Source organism: Monodon monoceros, unplaced genomic scaffold (genome assembly GCF_005190385.1).
Source record: "Monodon monoceros isolate NGI ecotype Baffin Bay Population unplaced genomic scaffold, NGI_Narwhal_1 Super_Scaffold_13, whole genome shotgun sequence".
Classification (NCBI taxonomy): Eukaryota; Metazoa; Chordata; class Mammalia; order Artiodactyla; family Monodontidae; genus Monodon; species Monodon monoceros.
This window is the reverse complement of record NW_021703769.1, coordinates 54,731,998-54,751,206: the sequence shown is the minus strand read 5'-3', so window position 1 is coordinate 54,751,206 and position 19,209 is coordinate 54,731,998. Positions and strand designations below refer to the sequence as shown.

General features: G+C 40.4%; 1 protein-coding gene across 10 annotated transcripts in view; it reads right to left on the bottom strand.

The window, feature by feature from the left end:
* The window catches only part of RBFOX1 (RNA binding fox-1 homolog 1), a 1,498,136-nt gene that overhangs the window by 114,677 nt on the left and 1,364,250 nt on the right, over positions 1-19,209 (bottom strand). For 8 of the 10 annotated variants that reach the window (XM_029222049.1, XM_029222042.1, XM_029222050.1 and 5 more), the window contains 4 exons: positions 16,254-16,397; positions 9,603-9,656; positions 2,693-2,785; positions 891-951 (listed from right to left, as the gene is read on the bottom strand). In XM_029222049.1, the coding sequence (XP_029077882.1) occupies positions 891-951; positions 2,693-2,785; positions 9,603-9,656; positions 16,254-16,397 (352 nt within the window). The remainder of the gene's footprint in view (positions 1-890; positions 952-2,692; positions 2,786-9,602; positions 9,657-16,253; positions 16,398-19,209) is intronic. The other 2 variants (XM_029222046.1, XM_029222048.1) reach the window with 2 other exon arrangements.

The window sequence follows — 19,209 nt, the reverse complement described above, 5'->3', positions numbered from 1 at the left end:
CAAATCATGCTATACATATAATTTTCTTATTTTAAAACTTTTAATTCATTATGAGGCCCTTTGTAGTCTTCATCCTACTCATTTTAATGACTATAATATTCCACTAAGCTCTAACTTTAACTTACTACATTACATTCTTTCTAATTCTGGTACAATTAAGTATGTGATTAGCATATCAGCAGCCTCCCTCCCCCCATATATCTTAAGAGACATTTTTTTCTGAGAAGGATTAAAGAATCAAAATGTGTGAACATTTTAAATAACTCTTCATACATATTAAATCCTTATTATGAAGCGTCTTGAGATGTCTTCTTCTAGAGCAAGGGCAGAAATGCCTTGTCCTGAAGGGGGGTCTGCAATACACAGCAACACCCTCACCTGCCCCCAAATGCCACTGGTGGGCAACCAGTTCTCACTATGGAACTGGTCATGAGACACCCTCTAAGGCACTTTAAAAGCCTAATAGCTCCAGAGAAGATTCAAAGCCAGAACCAAATTCTGCAGTCCCACTTCTGGGGATGATTAGTGATCAGTGAAGAGGTGGTGATGAAAAAAGAAACAAACAAAACTTCCATCCTCCTTCAACTAACTATAATAACAATAAATTAAATTACCCAAGTAATTCCTAAATAAGTACTGTATCTCACTCACATGGGAGTTATTACAGAGAGACTGAAAGAAGGACATGCACTCTTAACCTGAGAACTAAATTTGCCTTTGTCATGAAATTTATCTTATTGATTCAAGTGGTTCACTGTAGCAGGTCAGCAGCAAGGACACAGTAGCCATGCTGAGGCAAATGTGGCTTGTTGAAACAGATTCCCCAGTTAAATTACTTAATAGATTCTGAGGTAGAGACAATTTCTTGTAAAAGGCCAATCTCTACTTACCATTTGTATAAGGGTTGACAGTCTTTTTATTTGTCATTACACGTGCTGTGGCATTATTTACCTATGTACATAGAAAACTCAAATAAGCACATATTCCAGGGCCAGTCCACAGTTCAATTAGTTGCATGCATTATGACTGTGATTACTTATTAAAAAAAAAAACACCAAAAAGTAAAATGCATTTTAATTTATAAAAGGCAGTAGGTGCATAACAAAATCATACATTTTTATAATTACATTTACTTCATAACCATTTTAACTTAACAAATCATTTCAATAAAGCAATGTCATATCATTTAAAAGTTTAATAAGGAGACAGTAAAAGCAAATTAAAAGGAACTGCATAATTGAAGACTGAAAAGCATGCGTGTACTCCATGGTAACACAGAAACAATAAATATTTTTTAAACATAAAATAAGGTTCACATGAAGGAACATGCAGTGGAATAGAAGAGGGGAGAGACAAGGTACAAGGGAACATAAATGTCAAAAAAAGGACAAACAAGTTTTAGCCGTATGCAACACTTTACGAGGGAAGAACCATCGGGAAGCAACATCTAGCATCCAACACTTGGAACAAGAGCCTTTTACATCGCAAGAATTAACAAAATCATTCAAGCTTTAAAGTCACAGCTAACAAAAGGATAAAAGAGAGGGTGCATTGTTTAACACAATATGGAGTTAACGATCTGAGTAAGATGTGCACTGGTCATATCTCAATCCAGTCAGTGCCTCCCAGGCTAGCTTAGAACGTACACTCAGTTACAGGCGTACCAATATCCAAAAAAATAGAGCATCAAGAAAACTTAATACAACAAGTCAAAAAAATTCACGTGGTATATATATGTATAGAGATATATCAGCACTAAATACGTGAAACGGCAGATGGATTTCACCACTTACCATTCACCACCATCGCCAGCATGAGTTTGTATACAGTTACCATGGTTACTGAGAGTTTGGTGAGGGGCCTAAGGGTTATCGTCGAGGGTGGGAGGAAATGAAAGGCAAAATATGCAACATCTTACTCCAAAGACTAAAGCATTTTTAACTGGTATTTTTTCTTTTTTTTTTTAAGTTTTAACAAATACTACCCTGTGGTCATTTTGAGGGAGAGTCAGTGGTAGAAAGAGCAGATTCTGAGTATCGGAATTTTAGCGTTTATTATTTTCCATGAAGAACGGCCAGATATTGAACAGGAAATCCTGTTTGGTTATTCACTTTGTGATCAAAAGAATATAAAGTTCAAACTGGCTTCTTAAAAAAACAAAAAAAAAGAAAGGTTTCATGACAAAAACCTCTCACTTTTTTTTTTTTCCCAAACAATCGTTCTCTCGAACGCCATTTCTTTCACAATTTGGCTTAATTTGCACACCACTGTGGATCCCTCATCAACCCTGTAGTGGAAAGAAAAAGAAAAGGAAAAAAAAAAAGAAACTGCTCTGTATTTTGTTTTGTTTGGCAACACTCTCTCCACTACTTGGAATCTACTGCACCCATTGGTTATAAGACACGAAAAATAAAATAATTTAAAAATCCCTTTCAGATTAACCTTTCTTTTGTCTCACTTTTGCCATCCACCTTTTAGCAGTAATAAGAGTAACATAATAAAGGAAAATTTAAAAAAAATTAAGGCCAGTTTTCCTTTTTATATATAAATATATATATATATATATATATATATAAACAATGAGAAGGGAGTAGGGTCACACACAAGACACAATGATGCATCTGAAACAACAAATGAGCGTGAAGCAGACACTTATCAAAAAGATGAAAAGGAAAATATTTTGGACATGCACCTCGATTTTACGGCCCTCTACCACGGTGCCGTGTAATTTCTCCCTCGCCCTGTCCGCATCGGCACTATTTTCGAAAGTTACGAAACCAAATCCCTGCATGCAGGAGGGAGAAGGGAAAACAACATGCAGATTATTATTTTCAGTCAACGACCACTGTGGAACGTTCTCTCGCTTTAATTTCTATTTCTTGTCCTGGCTTCAGTTCTGTAACATGCAAATTAGAGAAATTATAAGAGTACTAAAATGTGCAATAAGTAAGCGACAAATGTGAACAAGATTTTTGTTTTCTGTCACCCGTTAGCTGTCACCCCTGAAGAATTCAAAGAATGATACCAGAAATACCTTTCTAAATGTCACTACAGAAGAAAAGAAATCTAACGGAAAGAAAATGAGATCAAAATAAATGTACAGTGTCTTCACAGAGAAGAAAATGAAATAACGAGGAAAAAAAGGGAACCACTTTCTTGACATGCAAATTAAGAAGAAAAGAAAAGAAAACGTGTGCACAAAATTCAACAATGAATGCCAGAATCTTCTAACATTGCCTACAGAGTCATGCTGTGTGGTTTTAAGACCATCTCTTCTCCATGCAGTTTTAGGGTTATTCAAATTTGTCAATTCTACAGCCTTTATGTCTCAAAAAATAAAAATTAAAAGCCTAAAAAAAAGGAAAGACCTTTTTTTATAATAAATCTTAAACTCTGATCTAATAAGCAAAATAATCCCATGAAATGAATAGAAATAAACATCAATTGATTAATAATGCAAACAGTTCAAGTAACATTTTTGTATTAATACTTCCCCTCTGACCCTGAAAATAATATACATGCTTCGGAATTTGTCAACTTTCCCGACCACTTTATTAACCCAAAAGGGAAATGTGTATTCATACGGTAAAGTCCTAAGACATTATGCTGGTATTCATTTATCAAATCAACTGGTAGAAAATAAAGAAGCTCCTTTAATAGAATGTTATTTATAATAACACTCTGGGAACTTTTATTGGTCAATAACAAATATACCCTTTTCTGCACCACTGGCATATTTTGTTTAATATTTCAGCCTCAAAAAACAACCCCCCAAACATTGCATTGTTAAAAATCCATCATTTTTCTTCACTGACATTGTTCCTAAGAAGAGTACAGAAAATATGACACATTATTTTTAAAACCCCTAAAAATATTTGTACATCTTGTTCAGAAATATACACCAACCGTTTGAAACAATTCCAGTGCAAATATGCCCAGCTCGTTCTGGTCTTCACAGTGTAAACTGGGTGAAATAATGCAATGTGCCAGGACTCCTCTTTGTGTTCAGTAATCTTTACATAAAGGAAAAATGCTAGCTTTAAGCTTAGCTGGGGCAGTAGGACAGACTGTCCCACTAATAAAATAGACCGTCATTACAACTCACAGCTAGTCATTAGCTGTTAACTCTCAGATCCTCATTAGATTGCTAAAGGGATGTCCGAAACTCAGGGTATTTAGAGAGCTGTTACCCAGTGCTTTAACTAAGAGAGAACTTTCCAATATTAAGATGCGCTCATGCATAGAAGAAACTATCTGTGGATGTCTTCAAGTTAGATTAGATAATTATCTGATAGAGAAAAAAATTAATTATTCACTTGGGGGATTAGGCTGAATTACCCTTCATATTTCCCACAGTGAGGGTCCATGATTAGGGTAGGTCTGAACTATTTGATTAACCTAATAAGGTTACATGCTTAGAAGGAGGCTACTTAGTTCTATACATCACTGGTAGGATGCCCACATTTGGTACTCAAAGATACGTGCCGATTAGTTTTGAAATAATAGCTCTTCAACAGGCAAAAGACAGAATTTGGGGGAGGGGGTCGCTCTATTTGATGGCTCTGACTCTTAGCCAGTGGGTCCCACACTTAGTTGTACATCAGAAGGAACTGGAGAGCATATTAAACATTCAGATTCCTGAGCCCTGACCCATATCTATCGGATCAGAATCCCTGAGTGGAACCCAGAAATCTGCCGAAAAAGTTACCTATGTGGCCCAGCAATTGGGTTTCCATGGCCTCTCATACCACTAAGCACTATCAAAAGGATTCAGTTCTTTGAATGAAGTAGAATATTACATTGCCAGTTTCTATAGAGCAATTTAGGGAGTGGAGTGAGTTTTTGAGATGAATATCTATCTGACTTGGTGATTCGTATCTTAAACCTAGGGGTCAGCCAAAATCACATAGGAATGTTCTCTTCCTGACCTCTAAGCCCAGTGCTCTAGCGTCCATAGCCATGCCATACATTTAATAAGTAATTAGGGAAACTAGGACTCCGGCTCTATCTGGGGCAATTCTTTCACTTGGCAAGGAAAGGAAGCCCACAGTCCGTTGCGATTTATCGATGGAGGGCTTGGTGGCATCATTGTTGTCGATAGGCACTAACAGTCGGGGTCACCGCAGTGCTGGAAGGAACATAGGCAGGAGAAAGTCGAACATGCCACCCACCTGTCTAACACGATCCCAACGAATCGAGTCATTGTGATTCTGGTCTGAGCCCAGAGCAAACCATACTGGCCTAAAATCTGCATCATGTATGTCAGGGAGAGGTGAAAGTGAAGATAAAGATTTATTCTGAACCCCAAGTTCATAAACTAAAAAGGAATTCTACTCCATTTTCACTTTCCTTTGAAGTAAAAAAAAATATTCTCTTTATTATTTTTTTTACTCTCATTATTTTCTGCTAAACTTTTTTTTTTTTTTTTTTTTCTCTTTTTTGAGTGGCTCATTTCAACCTGCTGAGATGCCTAGTTGAGATCTGGCAAAGCTGGGTTCATGAAGACCTTGCTCCAGACTCAGTCCCCCAAATACCAAAGGGATTCTCCTACGTGTGCCATTGGACAATCCTACCTCCCACCCAGGTGAGAAGTGCTATGATGTCCCTGGGTCAGAAGATGGCCAGATTCTCATCTGGGGAGCTACACCATAACCAGAGACCACCAGCTGGCCATTTTGAGGCACCCTCTCCATCAAGCACAGGTGCTGTTTCTTTTGACCTGCCTCGTGGTCAGAATTCTATCTTAAGCAAAATGTAACTTGCAGAATATTCTTAAAATATTTTGAATATTTTTATCTCAGTCTTAAAAAGGGGATCAAAAGAAGCACCTTCTGGACTTGGCCTGGTGAGCACAGGAAGGAACTGAGTGCAATGCAATAACCTTGTAAAGATCAAGTGTGCAGGAGGGGCTGTATGGGGGGAGTCAGATGCTCCCTAAGTGCTGGAGGAGGGACACTGCTTCCCAGGGTTTACCTTAACAGAGAAGGGGGAGCTAAGAGAAGGTGCAATCCTTCAGGAGAAGAGAATCTGGGATATTTGTGCCCTATGATGGGAAGGCATGACCCCTAGGCAGATAATGGCGACCCTAACGTGGACCAGCCGTGACTTGCTTATTTTTAAATCTTTTTGTGAAACATAAATTCTGATCTTCCCGTATCCCAGTTATTTTTCTACTTTAGTCTTGTGGGATATATTTAGGCGATATCTTCCCTTTTTGTAGTAATACAAATACAATATTTTATAGCTGAAATAAAGGCTCTGAAGTATCCGGGATGGATGTGTGTGCTGACTTTTCATCTTACATGAAAATCTGATTCCACCAGTTTCTGGTGCAGAGAACTCCTATCACCTAGAAGAGGAGAGCTGTTGATAAGGGTCTGAAGGCTCATTTGCCTGTGGGACTAAGGGCTTTATGACCCACTTGTTCCCAATCGCCTTTTCACACGCAGACCCTTCTCCCTGGAAGACCATCTTCCCTCCTTCCCTTCCCTGGGAAACCCTGACTCATCTTTTTCCCGCAGCTTAAATGCCTCTTCTCCCAGAAACCCTCCCAGCTTCCAACAAGATTGGTCTGCCTGCTTGGAGTCTCAGCAGCCTTTTCGCTGAGAACACAGCAAACTCTGTTGCATCTGTTTGTCTTAAGGATCCGTCTCTCAGGCTACTCTGGAAAGTCTGTGAGAACGGGAAGCACTTCTGTCTCGCTCATGTCCGATTCACCAACCTTGTACTGGAATGCAATCAATACTATAGACATCACTGAATCAAAGAGCAGACTGCATTTCCTAGGTCTATGAAAAAGTAGCTATCTCTGGCTGCACCCCCCAAATAAAATGTTTCAGAGGTAAACACAACATCTTAAAATCTCCGAAAAGGAAAAATGAATGATAGTATCTCTCACCCTGAAATGCTATCTCATTCCATTTTCCAAGTCTGGCAGATCTTTTCTGAAAGTGATTTCCTTGTTTACTTGCTATCCTTCTATACATGAACTTGTACATTATACATCCCCAGGATGATATAGATACTGCTTGTGTGTATATAGGTGTATATGCACAGGCACACGCACACACACACACACACACACACACACCAAACACCCACAATGAGCCTCCCTCATTGAGCACTGAGTGGCTGTCTTGGGATGGTCCCCAAAGACGACGGCCAGAAGGTCAGCTCCTAGCTTGTAAGCTCTCCTGTATTTCCTGGCTACTTCTCTAATACCAAAGGATGAAAATCAGGTCATACCAACAGTTCAGGTTTCTCGACCATTAAAGTGGAAATGTTCCTTTAAATAAGACCTTTTCCCGTAAAGGATAATGTCAAGTACGAAAGAAGGATATCCCCGTGTGAGCTGTTCCCTTCATTCAGCAGTTCCCAACTGGACTGTCTCCATGACATTCCAGTGGTACCAGTCAGCTCCCACACCTGCAAGACCAGTTCTTTCATTCAGAGGGAGCAAACCCACTGAGAGAGGCTATTTTTGATGGTTCTTAATCAAAAAAAAAAAAGGCTTCACAGCTTCACAAAATCAGTCTCTCGATGCAGCAAATTTAAATGGTCTTATTCCTAAAGCCCTAGAGACAGGCTAATCACGAGAATGAGGGAAGAAGTCTTAAAAATAGCACCACCATTGTCCTTTCAAAATAGCAAATGATATTCTTCTAATGTCCTTAAACAGCTCTCGAAAAAAATTAAATAGCTTCCTCCAACTTGCAAAAGTTACAAAACAAAGTACACATGGAATATAAATTAAAAAAAAAACAACCTTTAAAGGCATTAGTGCTAGGACTCAGGATTAGAAGAAAGTTGGCCAACATCTTCTATAACTTTGCCCAGAATACATCAGTCCTGAGTGAAAAGGATCAGGCACATTTTTCTCTTAATGCACTTGACTTTGCACATATAGAAATAGTACCTGTAATGCTTTTCATACCACAGCAGAAAGAGAGTTAGCTTATTTTTCCCCCAGCCTGGAGGTCAAACTACTGACATATTACAAGGATGACTGTAAAGCATCTGAAATTACACAATGATGAGCTCCCTAAAGTAGCAAAACCAGAGAGTATAATGAATTGATTTTTCTTTTTTTTTTTTTACACTCATCTGGAATATCACACCACCATTTTGACTGTGGAAAAGAGAATACTGGCATTTTCTTTCTTCAATTCAATCAGCATTATCCTATTAGGTTAATACTAAACCTATTTAGGACGAAGAGGGTACAGACTGTCCAAGGAATAATAAAGGATTGCTTTGTGGGGAGGAGGAAATGGTTACTATACCCAGGAGACTGGCTCTTGCCCCCTTAGGTAAAACCTGTTCTTTTTAGTAACCCTCCTGGATGCTGGCTTGTCCCAAATTGCCTGTGTACGAAAAGCTCTGGGGCTGAACCCGGGATCTCTCTGTGCTTGGTAATCAACTTCTCTCCATCCCCACTTTCACAGTCTGGGGATGTGAAGGCAGCTGAACATTCCTGGCAGACCGGAAACCAGGCAGAGTTATTGAACGTGTTCACTTTCTAGTTCCTGATGTCAATATCCAAGTCTTTTGCAGCATCCTTCCCTGTTACCACAGTATCTGCTGCTGCTCTGCCAAATGCACTGCTTTCCTCCAGGGAGATTCTGATGGCTCTCTTGCATTTTCCGTCAATGCAGGTAGAAGGAGGATGCTTTAGCAACCTCGAAGCCCCAGGGGGCGAAGGGCTAGTTTGCATTCAAAGGAAGCGAGGGCGTGTGTCAAAAACAGGAAGACACAGGGTTTATCAGTTTAACCACAGCCCTGGTAGGTTTGTTAAAACACAGATTGCCGGGCTCCAATTTCTGAGGATCTGATTCAATAAGGTCTGGGTTGGACCCTGCGAATCTGCATTTCTAAATTCCCAGGTCGTGCTGATGCTGCCCATCTGGATACTGCTCTTAGATGACCACTGATACAGAAGATGTTCTGGAAGAGTTGGGCTTTTTTTTTCCTACCAACCTATTTCCATTTTGAAGTTGCTGGAGTTTGACCACATAACCTCTGATTTTTACTAACACTGTTAGCTCTAAGAAAATCTACTTAAAAATTGGTTTCCCAGAAAAAAAAAAAAAAAGCTAACTAAAAGCAATGGCAAATTGCAAAATGTGGGTGGGTACACAGACTAATGGATCAAGTTTTATTCAAAAGGTTGGTGTATATGAGATTTTCTCCCCTACAACCCAGGAAAAGAACTGCACTTTATTAATACAGAATAATCACATATTTACCTGCTCATGAGACTATCAACTCACTTTTTAATATAAAGAACATAATTATCACTGAAAAACAAAAATGTAGCAACAACATTATTTTTTTAAGCATGGGTAGTTTTCCTCTGGAAAATTGATATATAGACATCTACAGATATATATAAAACAGCGATTTAAAATTACCCCCTCATACATTTTCAACTGAATCCAATGTAGTCCCCACCATTTTGGAAACGGGAGGTGGTCCCTACAGGAATTCCCACGGAAGTGTATTTTCACAACGTACTGATTAAAAACAGTGCAGTTGTTTCCCTGTATTTATAACAAGCATTTCAACATAAGCTAAACAATTCTAAAGTGAATGAAGTTGCTTACCTTTGAGCCTCGCTCATTAAAAATAATTTCAACATCTAAGATTTTACCAAATTGCTGCAAAGAAATAGAAATATTTTATAAGCAAGAAGAGAAACACACTGAATCATATTATGCGCATGGGTAATTGTGCCCCAAGTCAGAATTTGTTTTCTCTTTTAATGTCAAGGATATACATTTTATGTTGTTCTTTCATTAAACGATGCACTTGAACCAAGAGAAAATACAACCGCATGTATTATTTCCAAATTATGGCATATCCCACCATATAAGCTATCAGAATAGGGGCCCAGTACCAAGTATGTAACCGAGAGGTTAATTCTACTTTTCTTTCTTGATATGTGAGTGATTGCCTTCCCAGGCACTGAGCAGCAAAGATTAAAAACAGCTAGTATATACAAGGGCTCTTCTAGGCTACGTCACTAACCACTGGGCAAAGCCCGCTTGGTGAAGTGGGATTTTGATAGTAAAATATCCGACTAGAATGGGATGTTGAGGATTTTGGACCTTGGCTCTGCAAAAGCCAGGAGCAGCCAGGCCATAAAAGAGAAGTAAAGATAAAAGGAAGATCCACTACACAGACACCCATCACAAGCAAGAAACCAGCACAGTTGTGGTCTATCCTCAGGCTGAAATGTACTTCTTTCAAGATGATTCTCCATGTTGTTAAACAAATAGCGTGAATAGGCTTTATAAAAAGTGGAAGAAACTCAACATATTCAAATCTAGAAACAAAGTTTCAGATGACAAATACATTAGGTAGCCTGATAAAATACAGATGCTTGGTTAAATTTAAATGTCAGATTTTTCAGGATAAGTGTACCCCACACAATATTTGGGACATACTTATACTTAATAAAATATTTGTTATCTGAAATTAAAATTTCTGATATTGTGTCTTGTATTTTGTAACTTACTATGACTAGTAACAGACTACCCTAGTAGTCCTAGTGACACAAGCACATCAGTCTGTAATTCACACTTAAAAAATGGGAACATGGACCCCGCTCCAAAAGCATTTGATAATTCAAAATCCTTTTCCCTGATGCTGGAATCCTTTCTGTTTTCTTAGATCGCAGGAAGTCGAATGGGCATTTTTTGAGTGTGGTCTGTTCTACATGAGTACAGGTGGGATACAGTAGCGCAAAAGTGTGTGACAAGGCCTGGGGGAAAATCAGATGGAAATTTTACCCTGACGCAGAATGAGAGCAAATGCCTGTTTCAGTGATTAAAAAACAAACAGAACAACATAAAGTAAAATTTCCATCCTCTTTTTCCCTGATTTTGAGCCTTCCTATTGTTCCATTTGCTTTTGCAGCCTGAATTTTTATTACATCTTTTATAACCCTAGGAGATTCTGTATTCTGTCTCTCTCCACTGGGTGGAAAGCCTTAAGCAGCCTCTGTGTAGCAGAGGATGGAGCCATGGGGAGGGAGGGGCAGGAGAGAAAGGGAACAATTAGATACAGAGAATTAGGGGCAGCTTGACTGACCCATGTGCACCACTCACAGAATACTGGGAGGCCCGGAGAGTAAGTGTCAAGAAGGTCTTACTGAGATTCAAAAAAAAGAAACAAAAAAATTTGGAATATACAGAGGCTATCCTCTGGAATGTACAAATAAATCTACATTACGCAGAAAGACAGAAAAACATATGTATGCTCCAGTCGAATATAAATAGCTCAAAATCTTGAAATGAGAGTAGTTTTGACTATGAGAAAAAGAAACCCAAAGCTATGTCATCTTGGGCCACAGAAATGTGCCCATCCCTCAGGATACGTACCCATCCAGGGGATTACAGACTTGAATTCTTCTTGTGGAGCAGAAGTGCTTCTCTACTTCAGAGAGAAGTAGAAGGATAGGAAGCAATCAAGAAGAGAAGGCTCAACCAGGAGAGAAGATGGAAGGTCTACATCTCTAGCATGCCGTATGGAAATACCAAGAAACACGCAGCTAACTCACCCTGTAATTTGTGGATACTAAACTATTCTTTTGGTCAAGAGAAGATTCTTCTACTGCATTTTCCGTGCCCTTGATTTGGGCAGAGAAAATTGTTAAAAATAGAAGATAATTTTCAGATTTGGGAAATGCAGGATTTGCCATTGAAAGGTGAAGTGAATTTCATAGTTAAAAAGTCCTCCAGCTTTGTGAACTCCTCAGAAGCCATAATTCGGATATAACCTCCTTAGAATATTCAGTCCAGACAGATGCTATCATATTTATTTCAGGCCTAAGAGGCTGGAAGCACACATATTTATGCATAGAGAAGCTTGAAAAGGACTTCCTCTAAAACCACGAAGCAAATGTCATCCATGGAACATTCTCTAAGCAGTCAACACAAAAACACTTCCTTTAAAGTAAGATCTGATTGAGACAGAACCAATGAAAAGGTAATCTTCACATGTGTCATTCCCTAAATGGAACAATGGCACCATATGCCCTGAAATGGTCCCCAATGTTTGCCTCTTTGGCAGTTGCCACTGGGTGGAAGATCCTCAAAGCCAGTGAAACAAGCCATAAGAAGAAGGCTGATGTAAGCCCCCCTCCTAAGGCAGTTGTGTGCTATATTTATAGTATCAACAGTTTAATTGGGAAGTTTGGTACTAATGATGTAAACACAGCTGGCACATTTTCAATTTAAATAGACACAACTCATTCGCAGACATAACTAGGATTTGTTTGCTCAACACCGACATTCAGCCGTGTTCAACAACATCTCAGAATCCAGGCGACGTGTTTCAATAGCTGTGTCAAGGATAAAATCCAGGAGCTTACAGGCACACACTTGGGCAAATAGGTACCACCCATTTTTAGATATTCTCAGATCAAATAATATTTCTTTGAAAACCTCTGAAAAGTGTTCAATGGATACAGTGTAAAACATGAAAGTAAAGCTTAGTTCAAAGAGTGTGCATGGAGGCTAAGAAAAGGCATCATCCCAGTTTTCTTAGGGTCGGCTTCATGTTTTGGATGCAGAATAGAAGGCAACATGCCATGTCCGAAAACATCTCTATTTTGTTATACATCAAAGGTGATCGTGAAAGCTTCTTTTCTTCTCCAATGAAAACTTCTTTTGCATGTTCTGAAAGTCATGTAATCTGTGTCTGGTGACAATAGAGAATTCAGTGGATCATATTCATGCCCCAAAGGCCTGTATTTTGATAACGAAAGCAAGGCTGTGCCCTTGACAAGGGAGTGGGTAAAATCTGAAGCCAGTACTCACTGAATAGCTGTTTCTGAAGACAATTCTAGAATGAAATGCCTTGTATCAGAGGTCTGGATCTATAATCACCACCTCTCTCACACCGCAAATGCTTACTATTAAATATTAAGTTAAATTGAGCTTTTTATTCAAGAGCAAGACATTGTGATTAACTTGGTGGAAATCCATACATTGCTTTCATGGGTTCATTGAAAATTCAAACGGAAAGGAAACGCATGCTCTGACATGATCAGGAAGTAGGTAGCTGGGGCCAGAACCAAGGCCCCTGATAATATAAGATCCCATTCACTCACATGCCAACTGGTGTTTTAAAAAGACTCGGGCTTCTGCTTTGGATGTTGTGGCCACATCATGTTTTGACCAAGGAAAGTTCCATCTAAAACAGAAAAAAAACCCAGGAAATCTAAGATGACCTGGATGATTTAATGCCAAACACTGGAACAAATTTATCCAAAAGAGAAGGAAGTAAAGAATATAAAGCAAGGGGCTTCCCTGGTGGCGCAGTGGTGGAGAGTCCGCCTGCCGATGCAGGGGACACGGGTTCGCGCCCCGGTCCGGGAAGATCCCACGTGCCACAGAGCAGCTGGGCCCGTGAGCCATGGCCGCTGAGCCTGCGCGTCTGGAGCCTGTGCTCCGCAACAGGAGAGGCCACAACAGTGAGAGGCCCGCGTACCGCAAAAAAAAAAGAATATAAAGTGAATTGTGAAAGAAGGGAAACCAGGATTCTGACAAAGAGACGCTAAAGCCACACGTTAAAAATAAAATGTTGAGGCACCTGCGGTAACCATTAGGCCTGCAGGGGTTGCGAGCTTCACGGCTGAATTACTCATGGTTACAGAAGTTGTTCTAAACACTGCCAATGAAAAAGGAGGCTGTTTTTCCATTGGGTTTTGTTTTGGTTTGAAATCCCCATGGCCATATTGAACAAAAGAGACCAAGAAGAAAAATGCAAAAATCTTTGTGAGGGTTTTTCTCTGCCATCTCACTCCTTGTAGCCCCTGCCAGAGTGAAGGGACCAGGGCAAAACATAGCAACAAAAGGAGAGATGACATCTCATGTCTCAATGACTCGGAAAACACCTGATTGGGATTAAAATGTGATTTCTTAGAGTCACTATGAACCAAAAGAGGAAACCACGTTTAATTCTCTCAACTGGAGTGGAGGAACCAATCAGAATGTTTACAGATGCCTTTTCATGTGATTCATGCCACTAAATGTATCACATAACCACACGGGTTTGCCGCCACCCAGGTTTGGCCAGGAAGGATAGATTTTTTGCAGTATTAAAATTCCATGGCTTCAGAATGGTGGTTGTAAACCAAGGAGGTCTCAGAGTTATTGCAGAGTCCAGGAATCCGTAGGTCCCCGATGATTTTTATGGACAAAACCCATGAAAAAATCTTGCATACTTTAAAAATTGGACAGAGAGGCAGTTTGTGATGAACTGAATTAATTTCAGAATTACCGAATGCTGCATTTTCTGAATAGATAGATAGATTCTAAGTGTAGCTATCATCTTGTCAAATCCACATCTTGTCAGTTGCTTGAAAATTTTGACTTACAAAAAGTAGCTCTGAAACTAGTAGATTTTGATCAAGGTTTGACAACCGGTAGCACGATCCATCTTTTGGCAAGACTTTGCTCTATGCCACCTGTTCTACCCCGATAAGAATAGAGAGGCTCAGATATTCACACAAGCAGGATCTCTTCTTCGGAGTCTAGCTGTGAATATTTTGAATACCTTAGCAGTGTAGCCCTCTGGTAACTTTCAAGATAACAAAGAAGACAAGCGAGGACAGAGCATCCTCAGGGGTGGGAGTTAGGGTGTGTTGCAATGAGTGACACCAGAAAAGAGCACAGGATGGTCATTAAGAGGACCAAATTCAAAGCCAGCATCCCAGTGACACTTGATGAATTAAGACACATTGAAGAGCAAGACAACTTCTGAACCTGACGTGGCAAAAGGGATCTAATTCTTCTGGCTGTTGATCATTCAAACCTGGTTTCACTGCTTTACACACACTTAACCTTGGCTTTAACTTTGAATGTTCTGCACTTTTCAAAGTCATCTTTGACCTGAAAGTGCCCGAGGGTATCTCTGCTCTGCAAGAGTTAGAGGGCTCAACTCAAGGTTATTACCAAATGAGAGAGATAAAAGAGCAGAAGTTGACCTTTTCCACTGAAATGTCAGGATTCAAGCCTGGGTATCTTAAATATGAGGACGCTTCTTTTGCTTTTGTGTCAGATGCATACTTGATAAACATCATGCATGTTAAAGAAAATGTTCATGCTAACCCCACCATTGTGGAGTGATGACACAGAGCTCGCCTTTTCACATGGGGAAGGAGATCTAGTTGGCTCAGAGCTAGGCATTAAAGTTGAGCCTCTTCTTATTCCTTTTGTAATATCTGCATCCATCCCAAAAGCTTTTAGAAGGGGAATCTCTAGGCCGCCAACCTCTACTCTAAGTCATATGTTAAGGACATAGTTTTGTTCATTGAATCCACAGACATTTCCCACCAATGCTGGGCTGTCATAGACAAATAGACTGACTGCATTTGCAAAAATGAATACTATCCAAGTCCTGTCGTAGCTTTGTCCTTTGATGGAACACTGAGTCCAAAGAAATGGCAAACTCATCCCTTCCCAAGGAGGATGGTGCAAATATCGTCCAGAAAAAGAGTCAGGGTCACAATGTCCCATGAGCAAGCAACCCTATCATTTCTTTTCTCTGGGTTGGTGGTAGCTTCTGCCCTGCTCTGTGTTCCACCGTGGTGCCTGGGCAAGGCTGTCATTTGTGGCATATGACATCACAATCAAAATCTCTGAATCCTCACCACGGATGCTGGGAGAACGTACATTGCAGGATGCATGTCAGACTCAGAAATCTGTAGTGGATTTGTTTTGTTTTGTTTCGTTTTAGTGAAGCTTTATGCAGAACTAATTATTCTCAACTTCCTCTGAAGTCTAGATGCTCAGTGCCTGGGAGAGAGTACGGTCTGCAGAAATATGTCATGAGTCACTGTTCCTAATAATTTGGCAATTGCAATAGCAAGAAAAACCAAGGTGGATCATCATGGTTATTTTAGTCATGACATGGGGTCCCGGGCCACTCGATGGGGGATCATCAATGGGCTTGTTGCAACCATGTGCTATCTGGGAGCCCATTTTCCATTTGACCTTCAAATTGCCAATTAGAAGAAGTACCATTGGTCCAAGTGGAAACCTGGTGAACATATGCAAAGAAATTCATACTAAAATCATAGAGATCCTGGCCCCAAGACACCCACAGACTAGGATCTAAAATGCCTTTTCTTCCCCAGCCATGTAAACACCTCACCTTCGTATTATGAACACCAAGAACTTACATGAGGAGGGAAGGGCTCTGGGGATCCCGGAGCGGGCACTGCAGAGGAGAAAGGCAGTACTTACGCCAAACATTTGTCGGAGGTCGGGATCCCGGAACCTGAAGGGGATGTTGGAGACGTGCAGCCTCTTGGGCTGGGACTTATTTTCCGTATTTTCGGAAGGCTGTGTCTGGGGCTGGCCATCCGTGGGCGCCGCATCATCTGTCTGCTAAAAGAACAAGAGGAAAAAGCAAAGAGGCTCTGAGTGGACCCGAATGTTCTTTCCAGTGTGCTTTTGCTTCCCCTAAATGGTAGGAAAATGCCAGAACAAAGGAATAAGGACAGGAAGAAACTGCTGAGTCATTCATTCATTCACCCAACAAATATTTATTGAACATCCACTGAGCGCCCATCGCGGACCCAGCATTCAGCAGCAAGCAAAACAACAAAGATCGTTACTGTCATGGATCCTAATTCACACAGGGGAAGACAGACAATAAACTCATTAAGGAAATACAGAGCTGGCAGAAGGAGATAAGCACTATGGGGATAAAGCAAGGGGAGGGGCTCGCTGGTACCGGCGTGCAGCGAGTTCTAATAGATAATTAGAGAAAACCTCATCTAGAAAAGGAGAATACTCATTAAAGGTATCCCTTCATCGAGGCTGTTCAAAAATCTGAAAATACGCCTGCATAATTTTTGAGGCCATACAGATAAAAATATTAGTAAATCTCCTAAAAAATTTGAAGAGGCTGTTTGGTGTTCTGAAGTCCAAGTAACCATCTGCCAGACTTAAATTTTATTTTTTACGGTTTTCATTTTTCATTTCTTGATTGTGCAGGCCTATGCTGTTCATTATGGTTGACCCCATGTGGCTCTTTAAAGTGAAATGAACTAAGATTAAGTAAAATGGGAAATCCAGTGCCTTCATTGCACTAGCCACATTTAGCGTGCTCAGTAGCCACACGTGGCTGGTGGCTTCCATGTCAGACAATGCAGATATAGAACATCTATATCTAGCAAGTTCTGTTGGCCTAAGTTGGTGTAGACAATGTTACTTTGTTAGCGTAACTCATTACTCTGCCTCCCACTCTACCCCATCCCCCAAGTAAAAGCCTGGATAGTATGATATTACATTGACACCCCTATACAGGCAGGAACCAGGAGAAAAGCCACTTTAACATTTGAGTTAATCATATAGGCCATTCCCATACTCTCAGTTCTAGAGTTTTAACATTTCAGAGATGCTTCATTTCTAGATACTTTCTCTGCAATTAGCATGTACTGCCTCTAGGTGGCAGTAGATGCCACCTACATCAGATAACCGGCTTCGTAAAACAATGATGGAAAACCCATGCAAGAAGCCCATCAAATTTACCAGCAAGGGACTGTCCCCACCTACTTATAAGCAATTTAGAAGCATTTACCTGGGACAAAACTATCAATGCAGGCAGCTAGGTGTAAAATAATAAAGACAATCTTACCAACTGACATATGTATATATAAAGCCAAAATAACATGGGCATAATTAGTGACTTTCTCGTCAACCCTTGTATTTACTGACAGATTTCACTGGCAACTCCTTCCTAACACACCCTAAATTGTATCTGGAAGTCAAGACGTTCCGGTGGTTGCCGTACTACTCTTCCAAGCTCCTTTGGTATTCAAAACCTACCAGCTAACTTTCTTCAACTTTCAAGGGCCCCGTCATGAAGATAATGTACCTGGTCATTTTGCCAACGCTGTTGGATTGAATAAAGAGGATGGTGATCGTTTTCTAATATGGAAAATGAGCAATAACAATGGTGCACACCTATAAGGTTCTGTGACGACTGAACACGGTAACACATGATGCTGACTTGGCAGAGTTCTCGGCACACAATACAGTCAATAAATGGGAGGTGAGGCAATTTTTAGACTGGCGGTGATTTTTACAAAAATGTCAAAGGACACGTGCAAAAAGCCTCTCAGGAAACATGAAGGAAAGGTTCTCATACGCTTATTAAACACATCTTTCCTGAGCAACTACTATCCCCTGGACACTTAAGTTCGTCCTCCAAAGCATATGCAGTCCCCAGTTTAGTGGAAGAGAAAGAGGTAGAAGACGACAATTGTAATACAGACTATTGAGAGCAGGGGTCAAAATGAATCACAGGGGGCTGAGTAAACTTAAATCAGGGACACACCACAGGCGTGCCGATTCTGAAGGTTACATTTTCACTGCGAGATGTTTAAGAGAAAGGGTAAAGGGGGCCAATACTGTACCAGCAGAGGACAAAGCATGTGGCAGGATGCAGAGAGGTGAATCGTGTTCTGGATTCGGGGGAATACACGTGGACCTTTGTGTCACTAGTTGGTGGGCGTGTGTATGAAGGAAGGGCGGGAGAATACACTGTAGAGGGAGGCAGGGGTTGGACCATGAAGAACCTGGGTGCAGCCCAAGAGGATACATTTCATCCTAAAAACTAGGGGGAGACACTTAAGGATCATAGCAGGGGTGTGACATGGGCAGCGCGAGACACAAGCTGAGCCATGGGAGATGAATGATAAATGTCTCTTTCCTGGCTGGCTGACTCACCAACTGAATGGGTGAATGCATTACGAGTATATGAAGAAATGAATGAATGAAGGAGTGAACCATCAGCTTTGCCACCTTCAAGTGATAGTCGAAGAACAATATTATAACACTGAGACCCAGAGCAGGGACTGTGTTTTCTCTGCTGGTAATATGAAGTCTGGCGACATACCCATGAGATAGATAGAAATGACTTTGCATCATGAGATTGTCACTTTCACAGGGGTCAGGGGTCTTAACTACCCCAACAAAAGACTTCTCTAAGTTTGCAGAAGCAGCAGCTCAGCCCCCATGCTTTCAAGCCCACTTTTTCCCTCTTGTTAGAAGTTGCTGTTCAAATGCAAATTAAAACCAGCTCCTTCTCCTCCCAAGAAGGAAACTTAGATTTGGATTTGTGTATATCTGCTGGATATTTCAGCTTAATAAACCTAATTAGGAATTACAGAGATTATGATTAAACATATTA